The sequence below is a fragment of the Abramis brama genome (genome assembly GCF_963993115.1).
Source record: "Abramis brama genome assembly, chromosome: 6".
Taxonomy (NCBI): domain Eukaryota; kingdom Metazoa; phylum Chordata; class Actinopteri; order Cypriniformes; family Leuciscidae; genus Abramis; species Abramis brama.
Genome location: NC_139968.1, coordinates 5,394,731 through 5,420,680, shown reverse-complemented (window position 1 = coordinate 5,420,680; position 25,950 = coordinate 5,394,731). Strand labels below are relative to the sequence as shown.

General features: G+C 39.8%; 1 protein-coding gene across 4 annotated transcripts in view; it reads left to right on the top strand.

Annotated features, from left to right (window-relative positions):
• The window catches only part of arhgef3 (Rho guanine nucleotide exchange factor (GEF) 3), an 82,587-nt gene that overhangs the window by 28,422 nt on the left and 28,215 nt on the right, over positions 1-25,950 (top strand). The window contains exons 1-2 of one of the 4 annotated variants that reach the window (XM_084116530.1): positions 798-973; positions 3,516-3,575. In XM_084116530.1, the coding sequence (XP_083972656.1) occupies positions 941-973; positions 3,516-3,575 (93 nt within the window). In that variant the 5' untranslated portion in view covers positions 798-940. Of the gene's footprint in view, positions 1-797; positions 974-3,512; positions 3,576-20,121; positions 20,410-25,950 lie in introns of those variants that run through there. The other 3 variants (XM_084116529.1, XM_084116527.1, XM_084116528.1) reach the window with 3 other exon arrangements.

The window sequence follows — 25,950 nt, the reverse complement described above, 5'->3', positions numbered from 1 at the left end:
GTAATTACAACACTGCAGTGACATTCATGTAAACTCATCATGTTAATATGATAGTTCCAGCATCAGACACACAGCGGACTCCTTCAACAGGAAGTGCTTAAAGGAAGACCGTTTGTTTCCAGGAAGTGTGTTTAGCAGGGATTTACTGGCTTCCTGTTGTTAACTGCTCTACACACATCTACACAGTGTACACACATCTCCTAAACTGCGGCAGTGCAGGTACAGATCCAAGTCATTATATTATACAAGTAAATTAGTGCTGGGCAACTAGTGCTGGGCAGATTTTCAATGGTAGTGTGTCATGGTTCCACAAAAATATGAAGCAGCAGCACAACTGTTTTCAACACTGATAATAATCATAAATGTTTCTTGAGCATCAAATCATCATATTATACTGATTTCTGAAGGATCATGTGACACTGAAGACTGGAGTAATGATGCTTTAATCACAGGAATTACATTTTAACATATGTTCACACAGAAAACTGTTATTTTCAACTGTAATAGCTTACAATATTACAGTTTCTCCTGGGTTGTGCATGAACAATCAGGATGAAAACGAAAACGAAACTTCATTATTCAGTTAATAATTGTACCAAAATTGTTTTAAAAAGTCAACTTTCTAGTGTAAAGCGCATTATTTCCCAGCAGCGTTAGCTGATGTGTGTGAGGAGGGTGTAAACGCTTCTTCCCTGTAAGCGGAAGTTGTTTGACGCCACCGGCCTCAGACAAACACCAGCAGAGATGCAGTCTGAGAGCTTCAGCCCGATATAGCACCGACACACTTCCTCCAGAACATCCTGTTTGCTGCTCTCACACACACACACACACACTCACACTCATGGCTGAGGGTTAGACAGGTGACAGCGCTGCATGCTGGGGGATTGTGAAGGTGTTTCGGGGGGTGTTGTGTGTCTGAGGACCAGTGCTGTGAAGCCCAATGATGGGGTGCTGCCTTTTCATCCATCAGAAGGTGAGCCAACATCTTATTACCTTATCAAATTAACGTGGAGTAAGGCATACCTCAGATCATATGATCTTGGAAGAGTTTGGTTTAGATATCTGACTATATCTTGGCATATCTAAGCAGAGTCTGAAACACTGAAACTGAAGAGGAGACATGCGTTACTCGGGTCTTTTCATAAGTCTCAGTTTGCTCTTCATTTCTTCTCATTGATGTCCAGGAGAAACACTTTTTTCTACAGAACCATTTTTGGTTCCCCAAGAGCCTTTCAGTTCTTAAAAGAACCATTTTTTTATTAGTGTGAAGAACATTTTAAAGATCTAAAGAAGAAATGTTTTGGTTCTCTGTGGACCATTGATGCCAGTAAAGAAGCTCTTATGTAAGCCTGAGTGTTTACGTCTTTGTGTTTCTCTCAAAATTCATGTTATAATTGTTTGAAATGATTAATTGTGAATGAGAGATAAAGTTGGGTGTGTGTGGATGTTAGGTTAGTCTTCCTGTGAAAGTGGCTGTGATTGTGTCGCTGCCCTTACATTACATTTCCAGATGCACTGTAACTCTCTCATGTATTTGCTGTGTTCAGAAGCTGCTTGTGATACATTAGGTGATTATGAATTGTTTTTCGGTGGCATAATGATGACTACAATGGGTTAAAGCAGCAATACTCTCCATATAAATGTTCCTACATTTGGTTTGGCGAAGAAAAAGATGGATCATCCAAACGTGCTGCAATCCAGTCCATGTGTGTCATGACTGATGAACTGTAACATTGACACTGTTATTGAGCTAAATTGAGCTGAATACTATCGTCTTTTATTGCTGCTTTACAAATGAAACCGAATTTGTTTTATATGAGAGTTTTGCAGCGTTAATACTGTTATTTTCCTGTTTATTCCTTCCTGTGATCAAAGCTGAGTTTTCAGCATCATTACTCCAGTCTCCAGAGTCACATGATCCTCCAGAAATCACTCTAATATGATGATCAAGAAACATTTCTGATTATTATCAGTGTTGAACGCAGAACTGTGATACGTGTGCCCACTGTCACCCTCATGTTGGTCCAAACACATCTGACTTTTTCTCTGCCGTAGGTCCAAATATAATAATATAACTTTTCACCATGCGACTTCAGTGAGTGGGAGCTGGAGCTTTCAAGCTACAAAAAGAACAAAAAAACACCACAAAAGTGGCATTAATCTACCATAAAAGTATGAAATGTAATAATATAATCATATCACGGTCATTCAGGCAAGGAGAGATGAAGCATGGATCTAATTGCAAGCAATTAATATTTATTAAATGCAAATAAACCAAAACACTAGAGACACTGGAAAGACTTTTTTTAACCAGATAAACCAAATCATGTTATGTTATTATGTGTATAGTTTTGTGGTCATTTTTAATAATTGCAATTACAGTACATTATCTTACAGCGACCAGTACATTATTAAAATAAATGTATTACTTTTGTTGAGTTCACAGAAGAATTGAATTAATGTGAGTATGGAACAACACAAGTCAGAATTAAAAAAAAAATCCAAGTTCCTGTTTTTATTTTGTTACAAACTATTTAAAAATATTAGTCAGAGTACAAAATGTAATGCACCAGTAAGCAATATTCATTCTGAACATACAGACATACAGAATAATGATACTGTCTTCTTCAAATAAGAAACCTAAATCTACTCGTCTGGCACTGGTGGGACTGGTACATGTACAGTGGGTGTTCTCCAGGGGTCAGGGGTCATGAGCAGCAGACCCTCACAGGAGATCTGCTGTCATGGAGAATAAACAGGAATGGAGCAACAATAACAAAGCTGGCAATAGAGTTGACTGATAGAATGATTTATATAAACACTTTATTTACCGTCTAGAACTGGTCAAATGCATTTAAAAGGGACATATCATGAAAATCTGACTCGCTATAATCGGGTCCCCGGTGCTTCTACCAACCCAGAAAACGTGAAAAGTGAAACCCAGTAACTTTGTTTTGGAGAGCCTTTCTCTGCAAGTCATTTAGTTAAAGTGCATTTTTATATTAGTCTAATTGAAAATCATAGTTTCTGGTTTAAACCTGTTTTGTTCAGTTTGTCTAAAAACAAATAGCGCTCCCCATAGAAAAGACTAAAGAAACTATTTTGTTTGGATTTGAAAATTTTTCCTTATGTTTAATGAAAATATATTGATTATGTATTGTATAGTCTTTAAAATAAATATTTTTACTTTACTTTTTATTTGTTTTTTTAGGAAAATAGAAGTAATATACTTGGCTGTAACCGATTAGAGTATGTATTCAGTGTATGCGCACCACTTTAATGCTTTTCCATTTAGTAATACTGACATATGTTTCAAATGCTGAAAATATGCTTAATTTCAACATGGTGAACCTATATTGTGTTGTCGTGTGATAGTTATCTATATGTGACTTCTGCATGACAATTTCAACAATATTAAATCAGTGGTGTCTAAAACATGCAGGTGTTATGAAACAAATCTGTTTGTTAGAGATAAAGGAGCACTGAACTGATTATCACTCGTGTCTTTACAGAAGAAGAGGAAGCAGAGGAAGAGAGATGTGGACGCACTCAGTCTCTGCAGTCTGGACATCAACGTGAGTTACTTTATATTGAGAATTATAACACTCATAATGCACTGAGCTTGTAAAAACATGAATCACTGCAGGGATTACTTGTGTAGTTTTAGCACTTCTGGTTCCATCGGCCTGAATTTAATGGGTTTTGGTTAAATGCCTGAAGTCTGTGGGGAACACAAGCTCAAAATATTTTCACATTTTATTCAGCAACATTAAATGCATCAGTAAAACCCCATTTGCCATTAAAGCTTTTACTTGTCTCGCTAAACGGGTCCACAGAGGATGTAGGCTTCAAAATGTATAAAAGCTGTGTTCATTTGTCAAGATTATGGGGGGAAAAAATGTGCAAGAATCATAAGCTTTGTTGGTCGCAGAGCTTATTTTCTGCAATGGTCCAAAAGCCAATGGAAAAATCCAACTGGGTTTTTGTTGCGAACTTCTGTATATCTTCACTGCATTTCTCTACAGCGCCTTGGTACCGGAAAACCCGGCATGAAAACAGGGTTCAAATTCTTCAGACTGACTCTTTTCTGTTACTGTAATATGACATGAAAACATTGCAGCTTCTGCTGAGGTATTATCTGGGCATCAGGATTTATTTTCTTGCCAAAGTCTATTTGAGATAATGAGCTAAAGGCCGTCAGAGCAACTGAACTGAAAAACATTCATCACGAAAGCTCTCTGCATCGCTGAATGGCATGTGTGAAGAGGAAAATTATATTTTCTTAAAGGTCAGCCTGCGTCTCGCTTCCTAATGCACATGAACAAAAAGCCATGTAATTACCAGGCTTCATTGGAAGCGTATGATTGCATATTTTTGCTTTTGTGGTCAAACGGTGCTGTGTGTAGAGCTCCTGCGTGCCGTGAGGAACACACCGTCACGATCAGTGATCTGACTCATAGTGAGAGCGCACATCTCTACACAATGTGCCAGTAATGTTGTGATATGGTTCACTCTTTACTGAAGAATGTTCAGTTCTGTGTAACTCTCTGCGTGGAACAGCCGTTCAGAAATGTAGGAACAAGTGTTAACGTTTCTGCTTTAATGTCTTGCTTTAACTTATTTGTTCTCTTATGATTCTCCTGGTTGGTTTGTTTAGGGTGGCACATCTGTCTCATGATCGTACTGGAAACTGTCCAGCCGTGATTCATTTTTAAGACTAATAGTTTAGTGCAGATGAACTAGAACTGACATGAGCCGGTGTTTATATGTGCTATTTGTTAGATTCTCCAGGCACATTTCTTTCTTTCAATGGCATTTTTAATGGCAACATCTGTTTGACACTCTTTGACATGCCTAACAGCATCAGCATTATTTTTTTTACTCAAAGATTATAATTTGATAGAAATTTAGATGTCAGACTTGTTAGTTACTGGCAAAATTACAGCATGGAAAAACGTGCCTCTTCATACATTTCTGCAAAACTCCAAAAATGTGTGTGTATATATAATTTTCACTGCAGTTTCCAGCTGAAATAAACACTAGTGGCTGTAAAACACCAACAACTTTCCTTCCCTTTCACACAAATCACACTATTGTCTTCCCTTTCACTCAGATTATTGATTAATAAAGACTTATTTCTGTGCGGTTTCTTGCACGTTACTATGATGTGCCATAGTGCACGATTTGTAAACTAATACATTTTGGCATTTGCATCTCAGGCACATTTTCCCAAAGGTGTGCAAAATGAAGTTGGGGAAACTTTTCTAACTTTTTCTCTGAACTCCATTTGTCAAAACATTATTTTTTGATTCCTAACAGAAGCATCCCCATTTCTGTCTCGTTTTTTCTGATGTTTGATTGATGTTAGAGGCTTTGAGGTTTCTTCAGAGGTCACTGTATGAATGAATGTAATAACTAATAGTTTTTCCAGCTGAATTGGACATAATTGCAGCTCTCCTGTGCTTTTATAGTTGAAGAGGTCTAATGGGTTTATTTCTGCAGACATAAGAGAGACGGCCCAGAATGCAGTGCTTTGAGAGACGATGGTCAAGCAAACATCTCCTGTAATGACGAATTCCATTCCTTGAACTTGCGGTGGCTTTTAAATGTACCCTGAACAAGTCCGAACACTCCTGGAATCTGCTCGAGGCGTGTGTGTTCTGCCATCCCAGAATGCCTGTGTGAGCGCTGAACAACAGGAGCTGGCGTTCAGTGCGGGAGCTCTGGGTGGGCTTGTTTGGGAAGGTGGGTTTGTTACGGATGTGCTGTGATGTCAGTGTGGGGAAGTCTAACATGGCTAGCCATTGTTTTCATGTTTGGGCGCTCCTCCCTTACTCGTACATGTGACTCAAGTCTTAAAATTAGTCTTACTCAACAATTCATCGCTCCAGTCACTGATGGTAATCACTTTCCATATTTAAAGTTCTTAATGTGAATCATGGGCTCTTATTAAGGCTTGGACCCTCCAAAGGAAGTTAAAACAAAAGGTTTGACAGTCTTGCAAGTAGGGTTTTTATTGTTAACTTCAGCTAAAATTAAAGTGCATTAACAAATGCATACCAACTATCCTCCTTTTCTTTGTTTTAAATGATTATTTGATTATTATTATTGTTTTATTTTAACGATCTGAAACGCAAGTATCAAACGCGAAACGCAAGTAACTTTGTGGGTGACTCTCGCGCCCGACGCAAATCTAAAATGTGTTGGTCTGAAGTAGCTTCATTACTCATAGGTGTGGTTTGGGCGTAACGTGAAATAAACCAATCAGAGCGTCATCTCACATTCCCTTTAAGAGCAGGCGCGCTTGTTCCATGGCGGATTGCTATTATAACGGTGGATTTGCAGGAGCGGTTCACAGCCGAGGAGACCGACGTTCTCGTCAGGGCCGTAAAACACAGAGAAGTGACATTGGGGATGGAGAAACACACCCAAATTAGCTTCGGTTAAACAGGCGTATGATAATTTGGGTAAATGTGTAAGCTAGATTTATGCCTATTTTCACATCTTCATGGACACAACAATGATTTCCCTCGTGTGGTAATATTTTTCCTTGTAATTATGTATGATTTGCAAAAATGAAAACTGCTGCTTCTGTGTAGATGAGAGAATCAAAGTGTATGTGTGTTGTGCACACGCTACATTATGGCCAAGCATGCGCCCTTAAAATAGCATCTGAATAACATGCGCAACGGTCAGTGGCGGAATTGTTTTCTGAAACTGCAATATAACATCAGGGAACGTTTGCGCCGAAACACGCCTCCTCTTTCCGCTGAACCGCCCCCGGGAGCACAAGTTCATTCCCAAGTTTACAACGTGCGTCTGTGGAGGGAAAAGTCCGCTGTGCGCGGGTGCAAAATAGGAATGAAACATGCGTCGGTGTACAATTGCGCTGGGTGCAAGATAGGGCCCATTATATTTATCTGTTTCGGGTCCTAATTATGCCACGACAAGTTTCGATTCTCAATCCGATTTTTTACGTTCTTTCGAGTCTCGAGAGATTTCGAGAGAATAAACCACCCCTTACCATCCGAATGAAATTTTAATCAGATCTGGCCAATTCATTCCGATTGACGTGGTTACATGTTACTTTTTTATTCCGATTGTGCAACTGGTCCGATTACAATCGGATTGTTAGGGTCCATGTAAACGCAGCTACTGTCAGCCCCCTTTGGCTCAAAAATTATAACTTCAGGTTTATTTATTCGATTTTCCTCCAGCAAGCATTTCACCTCCTCAAGACATAATAAAAAATACATTTGAGAACTCGTTCCTCAAGCTTTGAGAGGCAAGTAAATCTGAATGTCATCAGAATAAAGATAAGGCATCCCAAAAACCCATCAGACCCAGAGTTAACATGAATAAAGACAGAATAGGCCCCAAAACGGAGCCCTGTGGAACTCCACAGTCAACAGAAGCTGTAGAGGAACACAGTTCCCCAACCCTTACCGAAAAATACATTTTCTTCAAATTGGAAAAAAACTATTTTAAAACAGTACCTCTCAGACCCACAACATGCTGAGAATATCGTGATATATTAAATGAAAAGTTGCACTAAGATCCAGCATAATTTAAGCTCCTTGATTACCCAGATCATTAATGTGTAACAAATCATTTGTATCCCATTGTAAAGCTGATTCAGTGCTATAACCCACCCTGAAACCTGACTGAAAAACATCCAGCACTTCATTTTTATCCAAAAAGGAGCTACTTTCTCCAATATTTTTGAAATACAAGGCAGCTTAGAAATATGTAATCATAGCAAAAGTACACTGCTCGAGTGCTTTCCCTTTAGGATCAGTATCGGACAGTACATTGTGAAAACATAAATAGCCTAATAAAACAACATTTTTAATTTATTAATTACAAATATACCACAAAACCCTATTTACGATAGTTGACAGTTAGATAGCAGTGCTAGTGGTAAATAATTCACACCTTTTTAATTTGACACCTTTTTCCTATAGACTCTGGCTTGTGTGTGTTTCACAGCTCAGTAGTGCATTGGGTTGAGTCTGGGGTCAGGCGAGGCTGGGGCCACGTGCCTTCCTGGCATGTGTTCATCTGAGCTACAATCTGCCAGTGCTACACAATAGATTGACTAATATATTGACTGAGCCTGCGGTCACTGGTACACTGCTACTGCTATTGTTTATCACACAGCCACTTGCAGTTCCTCTAGTGTGGAAAACAAGATATTGATCTCTATCAAGGGCCTTTCCCAAACAGAGCGCAGCCATTGTGGTGGCTTCACCGCATGTATTGATATGGCTCACCAAGGGCGCTCATCTGTTACTGGGTAATAGTGCTTCGAGGAAAGAGTCTGACGCACACAGTCCTATTTCAGCATGTTCTCTTTATTTAAAAAGAAAGTATTTAAGAGTCTTGTTTTTCCTTGACTTAGTTTGTGCATTACTTTTGTTGGAAAGAAAAACACACCTTATCACATTGCTAGCAATTTTAGCTTTGATGCTCGAGTCTCACGGTTTGGTTTAGATTTAAAGTACACACTGTTTTAAACACACGTCCTATCTGACCGTCATCCCGTTTGAGTTGAATATCTCACATCTCCAACTCGCCTCAATGTAAAAGAACGCAACGTATGTAGTTGAGTTGCACCCAGGTGGCTTTGATTGTACACTAAATATACAGAAAATATGCTGGCAAGAAAACATGTTTAGATATATTAGCTGATTTGGATTTTAACCTGGGGTCTACTGTTTTTGCAGGTGATAAAGCTTAATTTTGCTTGGGTTAGATGGGGTTACTCGTTTTAGATATCAACATTTACTCAGAGTAAGCCCACCAGGTAAGCCTAACTGTGGCACACTCATTTTTATTGACAACTTCCATATGCTTGCAAATTCGGACCTACAGTAAATAGTGCTCATTAAGTAGCTCAAGGGCGTAGATTTGGTTTGAACATTGGGGGGGTTGAAGTTTGGGTATGCCTCCTGATATTGTGATCATGGTATAAATATTGGGGGGGTTGTAATGCATAGATTGAAATATTGGGGGGGAGATAACCCCCCTAACCCCCCCACAAACTACGCCCCTGAAGTAGCTTGTACTTCAGGCAAATGTTTAAATCTTTTGTTCTACAGAGTTTGTGCTGACACCGGCAGTTTCTGAAACACCACAGATTGTAAAGATCTGTCATAAGGGCCAAAAAAGTGTTGATCAGTTATGATCCTGCTGTCATTGCAAGTCAGTAATCTTCATGATAAGAAATGCTTGCAAGTCCCAATTTATGTCAGTTTAAGGAAAATTAGTTGAGTCAATTGTTTTTTTTTATAATAGCCCATTGACATGACATTGACATTTTGAAGTTTTAGGGCTTCAATAGAGGGGAAGATATTTGGGAAAGATAGTTTTTGCTGTGCTTTTGTTGTAGGGCAGTGTCCTTTATATGAACATGTAGTTAATGTCACTGGTGTCATGCCTACACCCTGAATAACCTGGACACAGTGAAAGGGAGAGGAGAGTCTGGAGAAACCATGCTAGTAGTGAGTCCCCCAGGGTTCAGTATTGGGTCCTCTATTTATGTGCCCTACCTCCCTTCATCACAATAGCTGTTGTAAATAAATGTCATTTGTGCCTTTCAAAACCCATTGAAATAGTACAGGGGTATGACAATGATAAGTAAACTAGCCACATAAGAGGTAACCATATACATTATATTATTTAATATTATAATTTTCTGTAAGTTCTACCACCCTATACATTGCTTCACCAAGGTTTAGAAGGGTTCATTATTTTAGGGTTCATTTTCCACATTGCATAATACAAGTAGTTCTGTTTTTAGCTTCCGATGTTTGTAATCTGGACAGAAATGATTGTTGACTGGCTGTGTGGACAGCTATTTCAGGACAGGCGGGAGAGGAGCCCTGCGCAGTGCTATCCTGCTCCAGCGGAAAACTTAAATTAACTTCCATTACGTGACTAGCCCTTTAAATCCAGTAACCCTTCAGATCTATTCTGGAGGACACCCTACAGATAGCCAGAGGAGAACTGCAGGGTTATACGATACTGGCCCCTAAACCTCCTCAAAATGTTGAATAAAACCAGTAGACTTGGCTGCTCTTCCTGTTTACACCTTAACGGAGGCTTCCGTTTGCTTTGAGATATAAAAAGAGAAAGCTTTCACAAAGAAAGAAGGAAACATAGAATAGTTTCTCCTGGCTTGTTCAGCAGGGGAATCAATGGTGCTGTGAAAAGTCTGATCACTTAAAACAATTGTACCTACACACTGGTAACCTGTCCTAACTATAATGTGGTCATATGTTTTGTGCTTGCTTCCCTGAGAACAGACTGCTCATATAGTCAGTCCCTCCAAGACTTTGTGTATTCAACCATTGCAAATACATCGCAACACATTATGTAATAGCTTGCATTTTTGTCTTATTTCCACAATTTTTTCACAATTTTTTACTTGAGTGGGGAGAAGCAATTTTAGTTAATCAAAATCCATAAATCTGACCCCAAACAAACTGCTCAATACTTGTTCAACTGTTCTGTCTCTGTATTGCAGTGAATTCCATTTTAAATTGTTTCATTATGCTTCTGAATGTGAGAGAGAGAGACATCAGGGGAAAATGAAACATAGTCTCAGCATTGAATCTAAGGAGGATGTTTTCTGGTCTTTGAAAGATCACACTCCTCTTTAACCTTTAAAACATTCACTCTATCTAGACATGTTTTGTCTGAAAGTTTCCCATACAGCAGATGCGAATGTTGTTTAAGGGGTCATGAACTGCATTATTATATTATTTTATAATGTTTCCTGGGGTGCCCTTATAATGTTAGTATGATTTTTACATTAAAACTTGTCATAATTTAGAAATAAAAGGCTACCCTGATTTGATTTGAACACTCTGTTTGAAGGGGCGAGTCTGCTGTGAGACTTCAGTGTAAACGCCCACTGCTGTGATTGGCTGCTGTGAGACTTCAGTGTAAACGCCCACTTCTGTGATTGGCTGCTGTGAGACTTCAGTGTAAACGCCCACTGCTGTGATTGGGTGCTGTGAGACTTCAGTGTAAACGCCCACTTCTGTGATTGGCTGCTGTGAGACTTCAGTGTAAACGCCCACTGCTGTGATTGGCTGCTGTGAGCCTTCAGTGTAAACGCCCACTGCTGTGATTGGCTGCTGTGAGACTTCAGTGTAAACACCCACTGCTGTGATTGGCTGCTGTGAGACTTCAGTGTAAACACCCACTGTTGTGATTGGCTGCTGTGAGACTTCAGTGTAAACACCCACTGCTGTGATTGGCTGTGAGACTTCAGTGTAAACGCCCACTGCTGTGATTGGCTGTGAGACTTCAGTGTAAACGCCCACTGCTGTGATTGGTTGTGAGACTTACGTGTAAACGCCCACTGCTGTGATTGGCTGCTGTGAGACTTCAGTGTAAATGCCCACTGCTGTGATTGGTTGTGAGACTTCAGTGTAAACACCCACTGCTGTGATTGGCTGTGAGACGTCAGCGTAAACACCCACTGCTGTGATTGGCTGCTGTGAGACTTCAGTGTAAACACCCACTGCTGTGATTGGCTGTGAGACGTCAGCGTAAACGCCCACTGCTGTGATTGGTTGTGAGACTTCAGTGTAAACACCCACTGCTGTGATTGGCTGTGAGACGTCAGCGTAAACACCCACTGCTGTGATTGGCTGCTGTAAGACTTACGTGTAAACGCCCACTGCTGTGATTGGCTGTGAGACTTCAGTGTAAACGCCCACTGCTGTGATTGGCTGCTGTGAGACTTTAGTGTAAATGCCCACTGCTGTGATTGGTTGTGAGACTTACGTGTAAACGCCCACTGCTGTGATTGGCTGCTGTGAGACTTCAGTGTAAACGCCCACTGCTGTGATTGGTTGTGAGACTTACGTGTAAACGCCCACTGCTGTGATTGGCTGCTGTGAGACTTCAGTGTAAACGCCCACTGCTGTGATTGGTTGTGAGACTTCAGTGTAAACACCCACTGCTGTGATTGGCTGCTGTGATTGGCTGCTGTGAGACTTCAGTGTAAACACCCACTGCTGTGATTGGCTGTGAGACGTCAGCGTAAACGCCCACTGCTGTGATTGGTTGTGAGACTTCAGTGTAAACACCCACTGCTGTGATTGGCTGTGAGACGTCAGCGTAAACACCCACTGCTGTGATTGGCTGCTGTAAGACTTACGTGTAAACGCCCACTGCTGTGATTGGCTGTGAGACTTCAGTGTAAACGCCCACTGCTGTGATTGGCTGCTGTGAGACTTTAGTGTAAATGCCCACTGCTGTGATTGGCTGTGAGACTTCAGTGTAAACGCCCACTGCTGTGATTGGTTGTGAGACTTACGTGTAAACGCCCACTGCTGTGATTGGCTGCTGTGAGACTTCAGTGTAAACGCCCACTGCTGTGATTGGTTGTGAGACTTCAGTGTAAACACCCACTGCTGTGATTGGCTGCTGTGATTGGCTGCTGTGAGACTTCAGTGTAAACGCCCATTGCTGTGATTGGTTGTGAGACTTACGTGTAAACGCCCACTGCTGTGATTGGGTTGAATCAGCCTGAAGGGGTTGTATTCGTTATAACAACCGCCTCGCTCTACATTATCCCGCTTATTACATGGCTACCTACCAAATAAATCAATAATTTGACACAAAATATTGATTTAAAAAGGAGTTTATTGATTTAAAATGATTGTATTGCTTCCGTTAAAGAAAATAGTCCGTTCCGTCTCTACGGTTAGAATCCTGCGTCCATAGCAACGCTCTGTTTTTCATGGCAACGGTGTGTTATAATTAGCAGCGGCTGATATCAAGAAATAACACACCGCATTCTACATTAGAATTCAACCAAGCCATGTAATAAATATATATATATATATAATACAACACAAATTTTCTGAAGCAACCATGCCATATTATCTTGCTTTTTGTCTTTGAGCTCTTTTATCATACCTTGTGTTTTCACTGGAAGTGCTGTACCAGGTGAGCGGCTGAGCAGGGTTACTAGGTCAGAAGAGCCACACATGTGGAGCTGATTATGAGATGATCATGTGCTTAAACTAAAAGTGCTGGGCTAAATCATTAAAACATTAAAAATGTTGATCAACGCGTTTCGGCTACAAAGCCTTCTTCAGGATGCACATCCATTATTCACTCAAGCATTCTTTAATCTATTAGCAATCAGTGAAACAGCTATTATTATGAAAAAATAAGCATTTATACACATGTACAATAGGCCTACTGATAATAATATATTGAAATCAAATGAATGTATTAGTTTACAAATCACGCACTATGGTAAAAGCATTTTGAGGTCATACAGTAGTATGCAGAAACTGTGTGAAAATGTCTTTATTAATTTATTATCTGCCCCATAATCATAATTTGTGTGAAACTGAATAAAACTTAGTGGTGTTTTATTACCACTAGTGTTCATTTATGGAAACTGCAATGATTTTATGTATAGGAGCTGATGTGTTTGGGTGGGGCTTTGTATGTCAAGATACTTTTGCTTATTTCATGGTTAAAGCATGAATGCATGCAGCAAACTCTCCTTTGTCCAGTGCTGACATTACAGGTCCAGCCTCATATGACACTAACCTATGGTTGTAAAACAACTTCTGCTGACGTAGATTGAGAAACTCTTCAGGTGACGTCTACAGAGGTGACATTTACAGCTCCCTTTGAAGGGCACTCTAACCCTTTCAGCGAATCGTCCTCTGACCACCAGCTGTGCCCTACTTCTCAAACTACATTCCAGTAATCACGGACCAAACTCTGTTTCTATAGGATCCAGCTCCATTGAGATGTTTTCTTCCTGCACATTATGATCTGTTTTTCTGCACAATGGTCCATCAGTAAAATGTCACAGGAAATTATGCGCTTCCACCTGTCGCCATTAAACTCATTCTAAACCCGATCGATGTCAGACACTGAGAAAGCATGACTTTTATTTCTGTTGCTAATTGTTGGGTGTGGCTTAGTTTTTATCTTTTTTTCTTTTTTAATTTGCATAAACTACCAGTCAAAAGTTTGGTATTTTTCATGCATACTTTCCATCCAGCGGCTTGGAAATTGAAGTTCAAGAGCAAATTGTATGCAAGTGTATCATGTTGGTGTTATTTCGCATTAGACACAGTGAGCATCAGAGCTTTTCAGTCTCTCACATCAAAGATGCTTGGCCATCAGACGTTCAAAGGATCGTAACACTCTCGGCATCGGGGCGGCGGCCATCTTTAGAGGGTCTTTCATGCCACAGGAATGGAGCGGTGATAGCTTGAGGTTTGAGTCTGTCTTTGATCCGATTATAAAGTGCATGATGTTTTTTATGAAAACGTTACATTGCATCATATGCCTTTTCACGGGTGACCTACTTTTATGGTGCAATGATTTTATAGGAGGCTTCAATAAAGACTGACTTGAATTTGACACACTGCCTATGTCAGTACAAATACAACAAAAACTGAACTGAAATACAGCTTAATAACATCTAATCCCGAGTTTTTCATTATTCGCTGTGTGGTATTTCTGCTGTAAATGACCATGCTCGTGGTTTTGATTTGGTGGACCAAAAACTGATAGACGCCTGCTTTTAAATGCTCCCGTGTGTATATGTAAGCGCTCGGTGAAGAGTGTCAAAGACATGTTTTTGAAGCATTGATTATTGTAGCCAATCACAGACATATATGTTGAGCATGTGAACACAATGGCCAATCAGAGCTGTTTAAGAATCAAGCGCTCAACAGCGCTCAAAATGCTAGAGGGATCGCTGGTATCGTCACATTTTTCAAATTTTCAGTTCGGTACCGAAGTCGGTACTTTTGACAACTCTAGTTCTGTTAGTTTCGTTGTGTTTTAGGGTCCGTTTACGCGACAACTTTGTATTAAAAATGAAAATGTTTTTTTTACAGACGGCAATCAAAATGATCCCTGTTCATGTAGATCCATAAAAACATCTAATAACGCTGTGTTATTCATGTCAGGCCAGTAGATGGCGATCTCATGCATGACATCACTCTTTTCACCTTTTTGTAGTTTACACGGAAACGATACCGTTATCGAGAACCCGTTTTCAAAAGTTGCCGTTCTCAGGCCCCCAAGACGCCGTTGTCGTGTAAAAGAACGGCCAAAACGCATAAAAACGTTTCTGTTTTTAGATGAAAACTGTTTAAACGGCCCCTTTGGTTTTGTTCTGTTCCTGTTTGCCTGAGTTCCCTGTCATTAGCCATTCCCTGTCGTTTCCATTACCCTTCAAATTGCGCAAATTGAAATTACGAATTGAAAATACGCCCAATGGAAACATGTCAATTTCGCAAAAACTCCCATTTATCGCAAAAACAGTTTTCAAGCTCGCATGAGGAGGTTTTTCAGGCAATTCGAAAAAGGAATATTTCGCAAAACTGCAATGGAAACAGTTTTTACGCATTGACAGGTCACCTGACGTAGATGACGCGGTGTGATTGGACAGAATACGAGACTGAGTTCTTTATTAAATTCATATAAGACAAAATAATTACAGGAATAATGGATTCTAAAGCTCAAATAAATGCCACAATCAAGACCTCGAAGCAGAAATGAGTGAGAAACACCCAGAAACGCCTCATATGTGCCGCTCACAGTATAATAAGGGTCGTTCCATTAATGCTTGGAAAACACACACATCTCCTTCTATTAATAATGGCTAGTGCAGTGGCTGGGATATAGTACATAAACCCACCAACGTCCGTTGCCATGGTTTTTGGATTGATTTGACTTATCGCGAGAGGAAAAAATTAAGTTTTAGTCGCATAACATCGGTTAATGGAAACGCAATAGAAAAAAATCGCAAAAGTTTTGCGCAAATCTGTAATGGAAACGCGCCTATTGTTAGTATCCATGGTTGTTAATGAGTTTCACACCTGTCCCTGTTCTGTTGATTATCCTACGCAAGCCTTTAGTTCATTCAGTTTTTTGTTTAGTGTCGTTTATTTCTATGTGGTTGTGGTTTTTATTGTTATTTTATCTCCTGTGTGTTCTTGGTTTATTGTAAAATAGAGTTGTATTCTCCTCGTCATAGTGCGCTCAACACAGCCACTACCTGACCAGAGGACACAATACCAGAGATTCAGGAAGGGGCTTTTATAGTAAGGATATAAACTGAGCTATATACAAGTTTAATTCACACTGAGAGACCCTGCTGACCAAAAGTGTGTCGTCATTACCCACACATTTAAACACACACCTCGCCTCGTCATCGGCTCTGCTGGAAAACAGTGGGAATGGAGGTTTACTTTATCAGCTGAAGCTAAAGCAGTGTGAAGAGGAGTGTGTGTGTGTGATGTCATCGGGAGTCATTGTGTCAGGATCCTTCCAGCAAACGTTACTCGAGCCGTCAGCCGTTTTTGGCCCACCAAATCAAAACCACGAGCATGGTCATTTACAGCAGAAATACCACACAGCGAGTAATGAAATACTCGGGATTAGAGGTTATAATATTTCAGTTCAGTTTCTGTTGAATTTGTACTGACATAGTCAAATTCAAGTCGGGACAATCATGAGTCTGTAAAACGCCTGGAGGAACTTAGGAAACGTTCAGATGAACAGGAACCACTTGAAAGATGGAAGATTTCTCTTGAACTCTCACCTCATGATGTTTTCTCTCTAATGCTGTGGGTCATCAGGGCTCTTTCCTGTTCACTTGAAGTTTCTTGAAATCAATTTCAGCTGTCATGACACATAAAACTAAAAAAAGATTGCTTGAGCCCGTTCAAATCACGTTACACTCAGAATGTAGAACACAAGTCATACAGTTTTTTTTACATTCCTAGAACTAGACAGTCCCTGGTCACTGAAGGGAAAAGAGGTGTGCGTGTGTGTGTGTGTGTGTGTGTGTGTGTGTGTGTGTGTGTGTGTGTGTGTTCAATGGAAGAAAGAAAGTCAAGAGTTTTGGAATCCCTTACAAAAAAGATCTATGCCTCAAGTAGTTATCAGTAAAGTTCATGTTTACTTTGTCATAATTATTCTATATTCAAATCAGTCTAGTAGCAAGTGTAAGTGTGCTGTACTTCTGATCAATCTATTAGTAGTGTACTTGTAAGTGTGCTGTGCTTCTGATCAATCTATTAGTAGTTTACTTGTAAGTGTGCTGTGCTTCTGATCAATCTATTAGTAGTTTACTTGTAAGTGTGCTGTGCTTCTGATCAATCTATTAGTAGTTTACTTGTAAGTGTGCTGTACTTCTGATCAATCTATTAATAGTGTACTTGTAAGTGTGCTGTGCTTCTGATCAATCTATTAATAGTGTACTTGTAAGTGTGCTGTGCTTCTGATCAATCTATTAGTAGTGTACTTGTAAGTGTGCTGTACTTCTGATCAATCTATTAGTAGTTTACTTGTAAGTGTGCTGTACTTCTGATCAATCTATTAATAGTGTACTTGTAAGTGTGCTGTGCTTCTGATCAATCTATTAATAGTGTACTTGTAAGTGTGCTGTGTTTCTGATCAATCTATTAGTAGTGTACTTGTAAGTGTGCTGTGCTTCTGATCAATCTATTAATAGTGTACTTGTAAGTGTGCTGTGCTTCTGATCAATCTATTAGTAGTGTACTTGTAAGTGTGCTGTGCTTCTGATCAATCTATTAGTAGTTTACTTGTAAGTGTGCTGTACTTCTGATCAATCTATTAGTAGTTTACTTGTAAGTGTGCTGTATTTCTGATCAATCTATTAGTAGTGTACTTGTAAGTGTGCTGTGCTTCTGATCAATCTATTAATAGTTTACTTGTAAGTGTGCTGTACTTCTGATCAATCTATTAGTAGTTTACTTGTAAGTGTGCTGTGCTTCTGATCAATCTATTAATAGTGTACTTGTAAGTGTGCTGTGCTTCTGATCAATCTATTAGTAGTGTACTTGTAAGTGTGCTGTACTTCTGATCAATCTATTAGTAGTTTACTTGTAAGTGTGCTGTGCTTCTGATCAATCTATTAATAGTGTACTTGTAAGTGTGCTGTGCTTTACTTGTAAGTGTGCTGTGCTTCTGATCAATCTATTAATAGTGTACTTGTAAGTGTGCTGTGCTTCTGATCAATCTATTAGTAGTGTACTTGTAAGTGTGCTGTGCTTCTGATCAATCTATTAGTAGTGTACTTGTAAGTGTGCTGTACTTCTGATCAATCTATTAGTAGTTTACTTGTAAGTGTGCTGTGCTTCTGATCAATCTATTAATAGTGTACTTGTAAGTGTGCTGTGCTTTACTTGTAAGTGTGCTGTGCTTCTGATCAATCTATTAATAGTGTACTTGTAAGTGTGCTGTGCTTCTGATCAATCTATTAGTAGTGTACTTGTAAGTGTGCTGTACTTCTGATCAATCTATTAGTAGTTTACTTGTAAGTGTGCTGTGCTTCTGATCAATCTATTAATAGTGTACTTGTAAGTGTGCTGTGCTTCTGATCAATCTATTAATAGTGTACTTGTAAGTGTGCTGTGCTTTACTTGTAAGTGTGCTGTGCTTCTGATCAATCTATTAATAGTGTACTTGTAAGTGTGCTGTGCTTCTGATCAATCTATTAGTAGTGTACTTGTAAGTGTGCTGTACTTCTGATCAATCTATTAGTAGTTTACTTGTAAGTGTGCTGTACTTCTGATCAATCTATTAGTAGTTTACTTGTAAGTGTGCTGTATTTCTGATCAATCTATTAGTAGTGTACTTGTAAGTGTGCTGTGCTTCTGATCAATCTATTAATAGTTTACTTGTAAGTGTGCTGTACTTCTGATCAATCTATTAGTAGTTTACTTGTAAGTGTGCTGTATTTCTGATCAATCTATTAATAGTGTACTTGTAAGTGTGCTGTGCTTCTGATCAATCTATTAATAGTGTACTTGTAAGTGTGCTGTGCTTCTGATCAATCTATTAATAGTGTACTTGTAAGTGTGCTGTACTTCTGATCAATCTATTAGTAGTGTACTTGTAAGTGTGCTGTACTTCTGATCAATCTATTAGTAGTGTACTTGTAAGTGTGCTGTGCTTCTGAATCTGATCAATCTATAATTAGTAGTGTACTTGTAAGTGTGTGTGGCTTGATATGACTGTGTACAAAAAAGATCAGATTGTAAACAACAGATGATTGTTTCTGTAAGAAGTGCCAGTGATATGTGATCTCTGCACAAACCTGAATCCGTGATTTACGCAGGAGGTCAGTCTGAAGGATGATGGTAAATTCTGCATTTATGATTTATTTTTATTTTTTTCAGGGTGGTTAGCGTTTCCTTTTATGAAACTTTTAATAAGACTAATTTCAAGAAGTAAAAGTACTAATATATTAAACCCTCAGCCTGTGGGTTTGTCTTGAATTAGGCCTGCAAAAACTGTCACTTCATTTATGGCCACAGAATGAAGCTTTAGTTCTCGAGCACGTTCAGTCGCTCAGTCTCCTGGGTTGTGGACCGATGAACTGCACATGTCCCGAGGTCAGGAGGAGGAGGTGTTTGCACCTCGTTGAGTAAACGTTAAAGGCGTGTGTGTGTGTGTGTGTGTGTGTGTGTGTGTGTGTGTGTGTGTGTGTGTGTGTGTTTACCATCAGTGCTCTGGCTACGGTTCAGCTGAGCGCTTTCTGCATCTCCTCATGACTGACAGCAGCACAATCACAGGAACCCAACCAAACCTGTGGATCCGGGCCTGTTTTCCTGCTCACGCTCACTGAATCAGACTTACTGCATCCTACAACACACTGGCCCCAGATCAGGCTCAGCTCAAACTCAGCCTGAAACAGGGCGTTTATGGGGGATTCCCTTACCTTTCAAGATGCCACTGATATTATCATCCTAAACATTAAAAAAAAGTTTGCATTTAAAATATAAAGTGTGTAAATCTCCCAGGCCACTGACCTCAGCTTTCAAAAAAATATAGCAGCCAATAACAATTATAATATTTGCATGCAGCATTATGGTTGGTTTATTAATTATCTAGTTTATATAGAAAAGTCTCACTCAACTGCCTGCTGCTTATAGGTTTATATAGTTACCTATCCCACCTATCTATTGTTTGCAGTTGACGTTAATGGAGAAAAATATAAATTCCCAGTGGTTTATTGAGCTGCTTCTTGACCAGTAGTTGATCATCAGATCCCGGATGCGGTTTGAGTGAGAGATCGTTCTCACCGTGCGCGTTCACGCTGCGCGCGCAGCTGGAGTGGAACTTTACCAGCTCGCGCAGATGACAGACACACACACGCACACACACAGATGCAGGAGTCTCTTTCGCTCGGGGATACCGCTGTAGACTAGTCCGCGCTCCGCAGAGCGGGCGTGCATCGCGTGCGACTCTCCGCGGGGCGTCAGCATGGTGGCGAAGGATGACCCGATACACCTGATGATCAGACGCGCGACCTCGACCTGCAGCGTGGACGAGCCGAGCGCCCGCGGCCGGGGCGCGCGCAGAGAGCTGGAGGTACAGTTATTCAACCCTGTGAATGACGCTAATTATTGTTGTAAATATGAATTCAGAGTAAATTAGTATTTATAACCCTAATAATAATAATGCGAATGTAGCCTACATTATTCATGAGCAAGCATTTTTATTCATCATGGTCAATAATAAAACTTAACCAGTAGTTCGCTACTTTGCATTGTTGTGGCTTCTTAAAAGTAGTATTTGTTTACATGCATCTACACTAAGATTAGGGGTGGAGCCGAACCCGAATACGGTATTCGGAAAGGCACAAATAATGTGTTTTTTACGAATACTTATTTCGAACAAATACTTTAAAAATATTTGTATTCGGGAACAAGAAAAACTTTATTTCAAAAAGCTGCGTTTCCTGACCTGCGGTGCTGCTGATGTGGTGGCTGTAAATCCACTTGTTGATAAGAAAGGAGGAAAGAGCCACATATGGAAATATTTTGGATTAGGCTAATGTCACGTTGTCATATGGGGCCGTTCACATAGCGCGTTTTTTGCGCGTGCAGATTTCAAATGAGCGGCGCGGTTGCATAGCAACAACAGACGCCACGAGAGAAAGGGGAAAGCGGTGCGAACTGCGCTCTCCATGATGACGAGGAAGTATCAGCAAAGAATTAATTGATTTCTAGCCCTTGCATTAGCTTTATATTTATGGAGATGAGAAATGAAATAAAAAGCCGTCATTATGTTATTAATATCAGTCCGTCAGAAAAGCAGTTCGGCTTATTCTTGGCTGGATAACTCTTAGCAGGTTTAAAAAGCCCTTTTAAAATGAAATATGAATGCAGTTTTGGATTAAATAAAAGTACAGTCAAGTCAAATAAAACACGTTTTATCTCCTGTATAGTTTGGTAACACTACAATAAGATACCATTCATTAACATTACTTAATGCGTTATCTAACATCAACACATTGAGTGAACAATATATTTTTACAACATTAATTAATGTTTTGAATGTTATTTAATACAAACACTTGATTGGTCATGTTTGTTCACTTCATTCATTGTGCATTAAATAATGTTAACATAAATAATGTTAACTTTTGATTTAAAAAATGTATTTTTAAATTAACCCCAAGGAGAATAATTGCGACAGTAGCCTATATAGGCCTAACTATTGTTTATTGTTAGGTCATTTTATCTAATGTTATCTAACAAATGGAATCTTATTGTAAAGTGTTTTTAATACTACAGTTTCCATCTTTGTAAACGATACACTTTAATATATGTAAACTTAATCTAAATTAAGCTTTGGTACCGAAATTGGTACCGAGAACCGTGGATTTTCACTGGTATTGGTACCGTGACAACAGTAGTAGCTCTGTTAGCTCGGTAATTTAGACAAGGCTGTTGACAGAGTAACGTTAACGTAGGTAATGGCTGTTATGTTATTATTTTTTTTAATGACATTCGTTGTTACATGTTCATTGCTGGATTTAAGGAAAAACATCAACCAATATTGCATATCCATAATTATTATAATTAAAGAATACTTACACTATAACGTAAATTAGAAGTGTAACGCAAAGAAATGGATTTTTACACCTATTTAGAATTTTACTCGAATACAAATACAAATACAAATACAAATACTTTTCCCCCCTCAACAAATACAAATACAGATACAAATACCGGCTGCTTTGCACATCCCTAACTAAGATCATTATGTGAATTGTTTTGGTTATTGCTGAATAGTCTTAAAATGTTCTTGGTTATGTGACCGCTTGAGAAAACATAAAGGGAACTGTCCATGTAATCATTTTGCAAATATTATGGGAGAGATACTTGTGTAATAATGTTCTCTGAACGTTCTTTAAAAAGTAGTAATGTTAGACTAATAACATATAAAGTTAGACTAACATACAATTAAAATGTATCAGAAAATCATTCATGAATGATGTAGTATTGTATAAATAACGTTGTTGTGCTAACATTTTGAGAACGTTATTAAGACCATGATAACTTTAAAGTATAGGCCTAATTAATATGCCATACATTTGTTGATATTGTTGAGAGAACCTTGCTGAAGTTCCCTGTTAACTGGGTTAGTCCCTGCTTGTCTGAAATCCTGAGATCGCCGTGTTCATGATCACATTGACCTGACTGAAGTGCCCTGATGTTTGAAGTGTGAATATGAGTTAATTCTGAGAGACGTCTGTGTGTGTTTGGCTTCTTCTGGTGTGTTTCTGCATCTGTTGGTCAATTCTGCTCATGTTTTTGCTGTATTGTGTGTCCTGAAGCGTCAGCAAACTGCATGCCTATCGAGACATCACAATGTGCTGTGCTGATATATCTTTATCTTCGGTTTGTTTTTGAGTTATACAAACTTTGATTTTAGTGTGAAGTCAGCTAAACAGCTATAGTGACCCAAAGAGCTGATAGAGAGTCTGGTTGTGATAAGAATGAATGGACGAAAAACATGAAATTAAAAAATGACCGGAAAGCCATGGTCTATGGTGTTTTGGGCATGTGATGATTATGAAAGTAATCTTTCTGTTTCCCTGTTGACTGCACATACATACAGCGCAGTGTGCTCAATTTGTGTGATTGTTGTTGTTGTTGTTTTTAAATAAATCTTTCAAGTGGTGAATCAGACTGTCTTGCAGTCTTTGGTCTGAATCACGGACTGAATCAGTCAAACTCACTGAATCAGTGCAGGTGACTCATTCGTTCACTGATCAGTGCAGGTGACTCATTCGCTCACTGATCAGTGCAGGTGACTCATTCGTTCACTGATCAGTGCAGGTGACTCATTCGCTCACTGAATCAGTGCAGGTGACTCATTCGTTCACTGATCAGTGCAGGTGACTCATTCGTTCACTGATCAGTGCAGGTGACTCATTCGCTCTCTGAATCAGTGCAGGTGACTCATTCGTTCACTGAATCAGTGCAGGTGACTCATTCGCTCTGAATCAGTGCAGGTGACTCATTCGTTCACTGATCAGTGCAGGTGACTCATTCGTTCACTGATCAGTGCAGGTGACTCATTCGCTCTCTGAATCAGTGCAGGTGACTCATTCGTTCACTGATCAGTGCAGGTGACTCATTCGTTCACTGATCAGTGCAGGTGACTCATTCGCTCACTGAATCAGTGCAGGTGACTCATTCGCTCACTGAATCAGTGCAGGTGACTCATTCGCTCTCTGAATGAGTGCAGGTGACTCATTCACTCACTGAATCAGTGCAGGTGACTCATTCGCTCACTGAATCAGTGCAGGTGACTCATTCGCTCTCTGAATCATTACAGGTGACTCATTCGCTCACTGAATCAGGTTATCATCACAACTGACAGGTGGGCGTTCTTATAACAATGTGATCTCACATGAACATGTGAATAGGCTTAATAAACACGTGTTGTCGGTGGTCAATGACCCCTGCTGCAAAAACAAAGTGCCGTATAGAAAACATTGGGATATGAAATTCTTGATCCTTTGCATATTGACTTAATGGATTGCATTGGCTCTTTTATCCTGAGTTTTACAGATCAATCTCTATACAGGAGTGTCAGCTCCGGATCACTTTACACAAAGAACTGCATTGAGTTTGTAATGAGGCTTTAAAATCATCATTTTAAAATTGATTTTCACATGATTGTACTGCACGTATCAGAAGATTATTACAGAAGACTTTGATTGAGGAATTTGCAGCTTTACTTGCAAACTACAATTCCTGTTCATCAATGACTACGTTTACATGCAGCCAATAACCCGTTCAAAACTGGAATATTAGCAATAACCCGGTTGCGCACGGCCATGTAAACACCGGCAAAAACCCGGATATGCTCATATCCCGGTTTTTAAAAACCCGGATATGATCCCTGGGGTACCCCTTTTCTAACCCGAATATTTGGTCATGTAAACGCGTATCGGCATATCCCCATCAAAAGGAACATTGATTTGTGTTCTGCGCATGTTCTATTCGCAAGGAATCTTGGTCTTTTGAGGAGAGACGGCGCATACAAAACCCCGCGTGGAGTATACCGGAAGTAAACAAGAAGTAGAGGTAAACATGGCGAGACGCAGCACAGCACCACACTTTTGGAGCGAGGAGGAAAGCGCAAACAAAGGCGATCGCTATCTGCCCCGAACTATTCATTATCCGCGTGCTGCTGCTGTTGTTGTTGTCTTTGGATACAGGAAGAAGAATCGGAAATGACACATATTGCGTCTTAAGGTTGTCTGTACGTCCAGACGCTAACCGTGCGTCGCCGTTTACATCGGGATATTGACAATTGATTACAAATTCCATGTATACAGGAGTAACTCTCTCTGCTCACGCATGTAAACGGGTTATTCCGAATGTTTCAGAAACCCAAATAGTGACCTTAACCCGACCATAACCCGAATTTTAACAGCTTGTAAACGTAGTCATTGAGGTGAGAACCAGACCTGTGTAAGCACTTGATTTAATCAAATTAATTGAAAAGGGTTCTGTCCAAATAGTGATAGAAGATGTTTGCTGTCGTAATGATGACAGTAGATAATAGTAGCTGTTCCCTGCTCCGGCATGGTTAGCCATCACACTACATGCGTACGCGCCCGCGCCCAACTGACCCGAGCTCTGGTCCGCCTCTTCCAATCGGCCAGGGACGGTTAAATGAACGTGGCACGGAGCGATCACACTAGTCAAACAAACCAGACTTTGGGAGTCAAACGTGCTCGGGCATGGTCCAGATCGCCTAGTGCGAGTACACCCTTAAAGTGCCCTATTATGCTATTTTAAAGGTTCCTAATTCTGCTCTGATTGGCCAGACAGCTTAGTCTGTTGTGATTGGTCTACCACTTACAGTGCGCTTTGGAAACAAAACGGCCATGACCATACCTGAACTTCAGCTCCGGAGGCTTCCTACAGTTCAGCGATTGCACTCACTGAAAGACAGTAACGGTGGCTTTGATTTTACCATGTGAATCTGATCGCGAGTCCGAAGATGAAACATTAGATGAACTAGTTATTCAACCCGAACCTCCATCGCAAGGACGACTGGAGTGGGACATTTCTCAATGATACACTACTCAGTTTGAGGTTGTCATGGAAATTCTTAATACGAATACAACCTACTAAATCTGACTTCTTCATTACGGAATTACCTTGAAGACTCAAGGTAATTCCCTGACATCTAACCGTAGAATCTTTGGTACTTATATTCCTCAGCTCAATCATACTCAATGTTTCTGCTGTTATCTTCTGAGCGTAGGATCTGTTCCTCAGCTGCGTACCTTCCATACCTGACATGACTCCCAGGTTGCTCTTTGTAGAAATGAAGTTTTATTCACGGCCGGGAGATCACTGGCCACAACAACCAAGTGAGTCTCCTGAATAGAAAGATACATGTCCATTTAAATCATACAGTTGAGTAAAAATCAATGTCACTCAAGTCTTCTTCACTGTGATTTGTTCTGGTGAGTGGTTTGTAATGATCTGAGCTAATCATATGACTGTTAGTTCTACTGTGTTAAGCACTTTTTGGGTAAGTATATCAGGACCTGAGCATCCTTACTCTGCGTTTCTCTGTACATTTAATGTTGAA